The 9,308-nt window shown below is 37.5% G+C and overlaps 1 protein-coding gene across 8 annotated transcripts in view; it reads right to left on the bottom strand.

The window, feature by feature from the left end:
- Positions 1-1,240: 1,240 nt before the first annotated feature.
- Positions 1,241-9,308, bottom strand: part of fgd4a (FYVE, RhoGEF and PH domain containing 4a) — a 61,602-nt gene continuing 53,534 nt past the window's right edge. For all 8 annotated transcript variants that reach the window (XM_048168873.1, XM_048168869.1, XM_048168870.1 and 5 more), the window contains 8 exons: positions 7,646-7,792; positions 7,339-7,511; positions 7,176-7,206; positions 7,004-7,084; positions 6,637-6,771; positions 6,402-6,548; positions 3,209-3,349; positions 1,241-3,119 (listed from right to left, as the gene is read on the bottom strand). In XM_048168873.1, the coding sequence (XP_048024830.1) occupies positions 2,868-3,119; positions 3,209-3,349; positions 6,402-6,548; positions 6,637-6,771; positions 7,004-7,084; positions 7,176-7,206; positions 7,339-7,511; positions 7,646-7,792 (1,107 nt within the window). In that variant the 3' untranslated portion in view covers positions 1,241-2,867. The remainder of the gene's footprint in view (positions 3,120-3,208; positions 3,350-6,401; positions 6,549-6,636; positions 6,772-7,003; positions 7,085-7,175; positions 7,207-7,338; positions 7,512-7,645; positions 7,793-9,308) is intronic.

The following is a 9,308-nucleotide window of genomic DNA, read 5'->3' as shown; positions in this document are numbered from 1 at the left end:
TGGGTTAGCCACATTAATTTCCAGTATTAGCAATAATATGCAGCTTGTTCTGCACAGCAAGGCAAGAGACGGCAGGTGTGTCAAAAAGAAAAATTCTTCAATACGAAGGTATGAATAAAAGGTCCAAACTAGACTGAGGGACTGAAAATGTAATTTTGTGCTATGTAAAATCATGCATATCTTCCATAAATTATTTTTAAATAATAAAATTATAATTGAAGTATTTAAAGAACATATGTTCCAGCGGGCCTATTGAGTGTGATTGTGCTGCCCACAACAGAATACATATACAGAACAAACAACTCATCCTCACACCCTTCCCCATTGGTCGGCTGACTGCCTACGAATAAAAGGTCTATTACAGAAACATACATACAGATTTGATTTACAACCAGTTATTTCATGTCAATACTAACTCTATTACCATAATTAGTGAGTAAAATCTGATACTGTCCATCTCTGATAATCCAATGGAAAATGTCTGATTGCTGAGCTGCTGACATCAAAGCCATTATTGTTCATGTTTGATTTGGTTGAGTTTTTAATTGAGGAAAAGTGAAACAGCTTATGGTGGGTGAACCATTATTCACATTGTCTTTGCTGTTGTTGTTCTTCAGGAACTGATCCAAGCGTCTGGTTTGATCGAGGTACAGCAGGACAGCAGGCTTATGAATCTTTCTTAGCTGATGTGCTGAGGCACTGCAAACCAGAAGGTGGCGGTGAAGCTCTTTTGATAACATCCCAGACAAGCTTAATTGGCATCCTTGTTGGTCCTAGACTACCGCTAATGGTCAGGGTTGGTTGAGGTTCATTGGGTTGCAACGGTATGATAACCATCTCTGAAAATATCAAGGTTTCACGGTATACGGTATTGCATAATTTGATTTATTAATTTGAAAATATTTCAGCTATAAACATGTTTTTCTTTTTAAAAAAAAAACAACAACTCCCAATTAATGCCAAAGAAAGACTATAATAACACAAGACCCCTCACTTGTATTGTTTTGAATGGGAGAAAGTGCAACATGCAATATGGTGGAATAAGTCCCGCCTTCTAAATAAGAGCCAATCGCCGATTGGTAAAGTCATCGCGTCACTGCAGCGGCCGTTAGAAGCTCCGGTTTCTATAGAAACAGTCAGACTCGCACCTCCGAAATGAGGCACATTCGGGACTGCGCATGCGCATTAGCTTATTTTTCCAGCCAGAAAAAATGTTTTTTTTTTTTTTTTTTTTTTTTTGTCGTGATTCGCGCATTTAGAAACAATTTGAGACAGTTGTCAGATTTCATTGGTGATGTAAAATATGAAATTTAATCGAAAGCTTGGCAAACAGCTTTGGAGAATTTGATGTTTCCCCATTCAAAGAGACAGGAGCTGCCCTTGAATGCCGGAGAGGCGTTTCAAAGATGGCCGCCGAGTGAAATGACTTAGGCTAAAGGGACTTTGTTAATTAATGCTTTCCTCATATGAAACATTACTGTAATATTAAAAGGTAAATAATACCAAACTATTAAATTCATTAGGCTACTTCAAATATATTAATCGACAAAAACAAAACAGATTTTCTTAAAAACATTTCAGGTAGTTTTTATACAAACTTGTTTTATGACATAATTCAAAACATACATAAATTATTAACAGGTTAATTAAATGCTCCTCCAGTCCCTACTAGATCTTTCTCTAGCTAACTAACGTTATCGAGCTACGGACATTGAATAACTTTCCTGAGGTAAATGTCCTTGATGTTGTTCATAAGCAGTATTACTGACGTTTTTCCGTGGTTAAAACACGGATCAGCTGATTAAATGACAGCAAATACATTTCAGTAAGTTGTTTTGCATATTTCAACAACTTTTGATGCTCATTAATTTATTTCGCGCTCTAACTAGTATATTGGTTCACGTCATGGTTCTGCGCGCTGCCGCTTAAACTGAGACTACAGCGATTTGTCACGCCACATTAAAGACAGCATTTATTGTTTGAATTTCGTGACAAAATTGACAATTTTAAACCTGAAACTTTGTTTCTTATCAAAAGTAACAAAGCATACATTGTAGTGAATGGGAGGAGAGCTACAGATTTAGCAAAGCTTTATTCAGCCTCGCACTTTTTCCCTCTGCGCAAGCACGCGCAGATGAGATTCTCAGTCCGGTTGTGTTTTTTTCCAATACCGTCCATTAGTAAATGTAAACCGTATTGTAATTGTCAAATTTAATACAATGATATATCGTGAAACCAGTATACCGCTGCAACCCTTGGATCAACAAATGCGTCAACACAACATGTCTGTCTTGGCAAAGTCACAATGGCCATAATGAAGGAGTGTCTGTTGCATTCAGAGCGCTCTGGAACTGAATGCAATTTATAGTCGCAGTAGATTGCAATCTTGACTTTTTGAAAAGCGCTCATGTCCTGCATATACACATCACATTTTTTACAATGCCATCAACACATCTGAATTTTAGCCTCAATATACTATACATACAACATATAAATGTTCAATATTTTGTACAATAGTTGTACAATATTTACATTAGGCTTGAAACAGTGCGGCATCAGCTGTAGTAAGGTGTGATGATGGAATAGCATCTCTTAGTTCCTCCATGATCTCTTCACATGAGCTCCATTTGTATAAACTTCAAATCTGTCTGGTAAGGGTCAAGCTGATGTCCATTTCCTTTTAACTCCCATATCCTGGATGTGTTTAAATCCAATTGGGACTTTAGGACAAAATGCTGTAGCTCAGACAGTCCAGCAGTGATGGCGTAGCAAGTCTGTGCAACGTAAGCAGGAGTGTCAACACTTTTCTTACCAATTGCATCGCCACATCTGTAGAGAAATCTTTAAGAAAAGTACGCTTTCTTTGCTTAGACACCGTTAGAGTTTGTTTCTTGGGTGATTTCCGTAGAATGGCTTTCTTCAGGCGATTCTGGTTCCTCTCCCGTTACCGCCATGCGGATCACTTTGAGCCAGCGCTGTTTCAGTTCCTCGCTTTCTGCAACAAAGCTGTGGACTGATTTAGACTGAGATAGTCTGAAACTTGCAGGAGGGTCGGTGGGTCTCGGGTTGTCCTCCACCTGGTAGCCGAGCAGAGGAATTGTGGACTGGGCCTTGACATCCTGTGAGGACAGTAAATCTTTGTTTAGGAAAGGGAAGTAATGTACAGGAACAGAAATAGAACGGTTCAGGAAGATAAAAGCGCACTGACCTGAGGTGCTCCGTACAAGTAGAGAACTAAAGCTTCCTTCTGAGGAATAACACACCAGACTTTCTGCCAGGGCTTGTTCTTCTCACAGTACTGTAGGAAGCCACACATGATACTGTTGCCTGAGAACTGAGCAGCTTCAATCTGTGAAGGAGAAGAAGAGAAGTTTAGCACTATATAATCACTCCTATATGAGATGACAACGTGAATTTCACAAAGCCTGTATGTATGCATGTATGTATATACATACATATATATACAGTACTGTGCAAAAGTCTTAGGCCACCACCAGCTTTGTTGTTTTATATATGTCCATCCATATTTATTTTTCTCTTTTTTTAAAGCTGCAGTTCGTATGTTTTGCCTCTTTGTCGCCATCTCTGTTTGAAACCTGCAATTGCAGTTATTTACGGAATTATCATCTTTACGTGGGTTGTGCATCGTGGATGAATCTAATGTTTTGAGGAGAATGTGTGGCTGTCAGTCACCGCATCGGTGTGGATACTGTACTTCGGAATCACAGATTCTACGTCTTGGAAGTATGAGCAAAATAATAATAATTTTCACCAGAAAATGTCATCTGAACAAGTAAGTAACAAATCAGCCACTTTTGTTCTGACCAACTAAGAGAAAAAAAGCATTACAATAAATCGCGCTACCAATGGTGATTAAATCTAACGATCGCTTAGCTCAGTGGTCTCAATCTCAGTTCCTGGAGGGCCACAGCTTTGCAAAGTTTAGCTCCAACCAGCTCCAACCAAAGACTATAGAATAACAAAAGACGTGTCACTCGTATTGTTTTGAATGGGAGAAAGTGTAACGCGCAATATGGTGGAATAAGTCCCGCCTTCTAAATAAGAGCCAATCGGCGACTGGTAAAGTCATCGTGTCACTTTAGCGGCCGTTAGAATCACCGGTTTCTATAGAAACAGTCAGACGTGTGCCTCCGAAGAGATCCAGCCTGAAAAATAGTTGTTGTTTTTTTGTCATGATTCAAGCTTTTAGAAACTATTTATGAGCCGGTTGTTGTTAGATTTCATTGGTGATTTCAAATATGAAATTTAATAGTAAGGTTGGCGAACAGTTTTGGAGAATTTGATGTTTCCCCATTCAAAGAGATTGCATGATGCCCAGGATGCCCGAGAGGCGTTTCAAAGATGGCCGCCGAGTGAAATTACTTGTCTTAAAGGGACTTTGCTCCAACTCACACCTGCTTGGAAGTTTCTAGTAATCCTGAAGTCTTTGATTAGCTGGATCAGGTGTGTTTGATTAGGGCTGGAGCAAAACTGTGCAGAGCTGTGGCCCTCCAGGAATTGAGTTTGAAACCACTGGCTTAGCTCATATCACATCAAACCATGCAAATTATTATTATGGTTATACTTTGTTCTCAAATTGTTAACAACACCAGCATTGTGTGACTATGTGCATTTAGTGTGTATTAGCGTTACCTCTTGATTTCAATTTCTGAACAGTCACAGTCTAATCTCTAACGTTAATTTGTCAGACTATACAATCCACCATCAAAATGATACGCTTAATTATTCCAGCTGCTGTGAGAAAAGGATATGATGCACCATATGCAGCATCCTCACATGATATAGCCTACTAGCTGGGACTCGTTCTTTATGTAAACAGACGTGATGTAATGACGCAAAGATGAATGGCTGCATGCTCTAATTTCCTATGGAAACCTACCAGTACCACTTTTATTACAAAACATTATTACAAGCTTACCGTTGTGAATCGGGCTAAGGTAAGGAGATAGTTTTGAACACTGGCTGGTTATGTACTTGCTCAAAAATTGATTTTGGATCATTTTTAACCAAAAAATGTTACAGACTGCAGCTTTAAGACACAAACAGAAAATACAGGAAATATGTAAAATAATAATAATTTTAAAAAAAATTAGAACAAAATGGCTTCCTTAAGCAAAAACCAGTATTTAGCGTGACCTCCTGGACTTGTTCCAGTTTCTCAAAGAAGAAATTCTGAGAAACTTCAGTCCTCATCAGATTTTGAAAGGTTTCTTGGCCTTCCAGTCCTTTTCCATTCAATTCAGGTTTAAGAGAACTAGGTTCCTGCTATTGCTCTAGTGTAAGAGGAGGTCACTAATACTTGCCACTTTAGCCTATAGAAGCCTTTTTTTTGTCTCTGATTTGTAATACTGCATACAAATTTCCTGTATTTTCTGGTTATATAATAAAGAGAGTGAGAAATAGTTATATATGGTTATATCCATTGCTAAAACAACATCTAATGGTGGCCTAAGACTTTTGCACAGTACTGTACATACATACATACATTTTTTTTTTAATATATTTTTTCCATTTTCCATGTCATAATTTAACTTCTTTTTGTCATTTTCTGTAATTCATTTACAATTTTAGTATTCAGATACAAATTAAAGGGAGTCATATTTCACTTCAACATCAAAATAAGAAAGTATTGTATATAAATGTGTTTAATTGTCATGACAAAAATACAGCTTCATTTACTTTTTATTGTGATTTTGAGGTGAAATAACTATGTTCTTGGCAGGTTTTGAGATAAGTACAATAAGTAAGCAAAACAAAAAGAAAGCCAAAGAAAAGCATAAGTTTCAATTTTACATAATTTAAGATAAGAGCATTTCATTAAGAGTCAGTTTGCTCCCATGATGCACAAAATGATAATTTAGAAAAGGGAACAAGCAAATCTATTACTTCACAAATGTTTTAAATTATTAGCTTAATCAGCTTTGCTCCCTCTTCTAACGTCTTATCAAACCAGAATGTTAAAACATCAATATACCAGTGGCAACACTTTATAATAAGTCCAATAATAATAAATATTAACATTATTGCATTATATGATGCTAAACAGATCATTAGCTCATGTAAATAAGTTAGAAATGAAACTTGGACTTGTAAATTCATGAGTATGTATGAAAATATACATCAACTGCTGATCTGTTAAGCATTACTGAATGTTAATGACCGATTACTGCTGCAGGTTATTATAAAGTGTTACCAACCAATCTTACCGCTGCCGAATCCACCACTACAGTTCGTGCACGTCGTTTTTTCTTCCGTAACTGTATGTATAAAGGTTATATGAAGTCTTTTTTCTGACAGTACAGTGTGTGGTAATTGATACATTAGAGAATGCAGTTCAGACCCCGGGTCAAAGTATACGATTCATGCGATTCTGAACTTACCTCTAGAATTCCCTTCTTCTTGCCCTCCCTCTCCTCACTGTCTATATGACCTGTCAGGATGGAGTAACAGTCTTTGCACACCTTGTTCATCTTATTCCCATCATATTCCAGAGTGGCTTTGTAGTCTGAGCACTTCCAGCAGACCACCTGAATGAAATAGACATTTCAGCACATGTAATATACTGTACTTCAAAACTGTGAAAACACAAAAAGTTTTTGCTTTGCTGCTGCTTACGTATCCACAGGCCCGACAGTGATGTCTCCTGCGTCTGATAGCATTAAAGCCCTCTTTGCACTTCATGCACATGGTCACCTCGTTGTCTCGGATCCAGCGAGGGGCTCTTTTCCCCAACTCTGATATCTTAAGCTCCTGCATAGAAATATAATTTTAAATTAATTATTCATTTAATTACAAATTTTAACAATTTAATAAAATTAAATTTAATTGTTATTTTAAGTAATATTAATATAAAAAGTCAAAACATGGCAAACCCTTTCTGTTATTTAAATGTATAAATATATCCTTATAATAACAGAGAGCATTTGGTAGCTTGTGTTATGTAGCCCAGGTGAATTTTACACTTCTAAGAATAAATACTGACCGATGCTTCCTCCGCATCTTTGAATGCTGACTTAAAGGTCTCATTTTTCTGGAGGGAGATGTGTATCGTTTCCTGGAATGCCTAAATCACAGAGGAAGTCAATTTACGAAATGGACTACTAAAGATGTGGTGATATTTATCAAGTATAAAAAAGTTAATATTGCATTCTTACCTTTATCCAGCTTTTTTTATCCTGTTCGGAGCTATAATGACGCAATGACACAATTAAAAACAGTAAAAAGTAAAAAAAACAGTAGAAGTGAGGAATATTCTGTATGCATTCTAAATGCCAGCACTTATAGAAAGGTGGCGAGCACAGATGGTAAGGTCTGTACCTGGCCTGCAGCTCCAGTGTCCGTTCCTTTCCAGAAACCTGAAAGGTGTGAGGATAATCCTCATTGTACGTCTCCATCACCTTCATGCCTTCAATGCCAATACGTGTGCGCACCGTATACTTCTGTCCCACCAAGCTGAACTTGGGAACGCAGTACAGCAGCATGTTGTTGAACTGTAGGAAAGAGTTAGAAGATATTTAAGAAAATGAATCGCCAAATGCTACTTAAAGCTATTTATTTAAAGCTAAATGTTAATTGTAGCTCATCAATGACTGAAATAGCATGGACAATAGTTAGTTGTCCTCACCAGGAAGAGATATCTGTCCATGGCTGAAGTGTTTCTGGCTGCCAGTTTCAGAATATGACCCTCCTTTATTAACTCATTCGAGGGGTTCACGATGTCCTCTTCTTCTCCCAACATCTCATAAATTTCTAGCAATTTCTTAAGGTTTTCCTGAGAGATAAGGAGAAAGACCGAAAACAGAAAAATTAATGGGAAAAAAAAAATCTTAAGTAGTCTTGTCTTTCAATTTCAAGAGAAAAGCCCATTTTTATTTTCACATGAGCATTATCTGCACCAATCTTAAAGGTCCCGTTTTTCGTGGTTTTTTGAAGCTTTGATTGTGTTTATAGTGTGCAATATAACATGTGTTCATTTTTCACATAATTTACTGATCTGTATACCGCTGTTTCCACTGTCATAAAAACGGGCTGATGACTTCCTTGTTCTATGAAGTCCCTCCTTCAGAAATACGTAACGAGTTCTGATTGTGCCAGCGGTTCCTGTGTTGTGATTCGACAGCAGCTCTTAGCGCATCTTGCCCGGAAAGGTCACGCCTCTTACCATAACGTGGAGATGCACACGCTCAGTGTTATTGTAAACATGTGCTGCACATAGTTTTACATGTGGATTATAATTTTCGGAACCAAGTTAAACATAAATTGTAACCATTGATCTCTAAGTACAGCGTCCCTGGGAAGGCCAAACAAAGGTGATTGGACTGCGGGATGAAAATAACAGCGTTTCGACGACATGGCGACAAACACACTCTACAAACGCAACTCTTGCTCTTCTCCGTTGGAGCGCAACAAGACCACGCCCACTTTTTTTGTGTATTCCTGTGGGCGGAGGTTAGTCAAAAAACTGTTTTAGTGACGTCATTAAAGAAGGAAGTAGAGGGATGTAGTCCAAACTGGCCGTTCGATGTAGGCGACTTCTGTTAAATAAAATATCTCGCTTGGCATTGAACTTTGAGCTTTAAAATTTTACAGATTTTATTTATACTCTAACAACAACATTACACACTAACTAAAGTTTGAAACATGGGATCACGAAGAACGGGACCTTTAAAATACAGCTTTTTAGCCTGATTTAAAGTGTAAAACATTTATAAGAATTTATAATAACATTTTTATTGGAGATGTAATTCAAAATAACAATTTTGGTGATTTTGGAGTATTTCTGTTCCCCCAAAACAAGAAAACAGCAACCTAAAGGACATGACCAAATTTTAAAAGGGATTGCTACATTAGCTGTTTCCATCCAAAGTTGCAAATTTAACTTATGCGGAAAATTGGAATATCGCATAAAACATTTGCGAATAAAGTATCGATTCCATCTAGCGAGACGAGGAGAGCAAAATAGTCACTTCCTGATAAACTGGTGTCAAATATCACTAAGAAAAATGTAATTTGCTGCAGTAGGAGAAGCCACTGTGGGTTTTTTCGTATATAATAAATTACTTGTGCCTCAGGGCACACAGATGAAATGCAATAAATGCAGTCATGTTATCATACTTTCGGAGGACGATGCCTGCTGTTTGGGAACGCAGTTGTGTAAGACAGTTTTGGGAGGTAATTATACTGAACCACTTTGATAACAGACTTTGGCTAAGGCATTTCAGAATGACCAAAACAACATTTCAGACACTGTGCAACAAGATCTGTCCACTGGTTAGTCCAGTTATGCC

Source organism: Megalobrama amblycephala, linkage group LG19 (assembly GCF_018812025.1).
Source record: "Megalobrama amblycephala isolate DHTTF-2021 linkage group LG19, ASM1881202v1, whole genome shotgun sequence".
Lineage (NCBI taxonomy): Eukaryota > Metazoa > Chordata > Actinopteri > Cypriniformes > Xenocyprididae > Megalobrama > Megalobrama amblycephala.
This window is presented reverse-complemented; position numbering and strand designations above follow the sequence as displayed.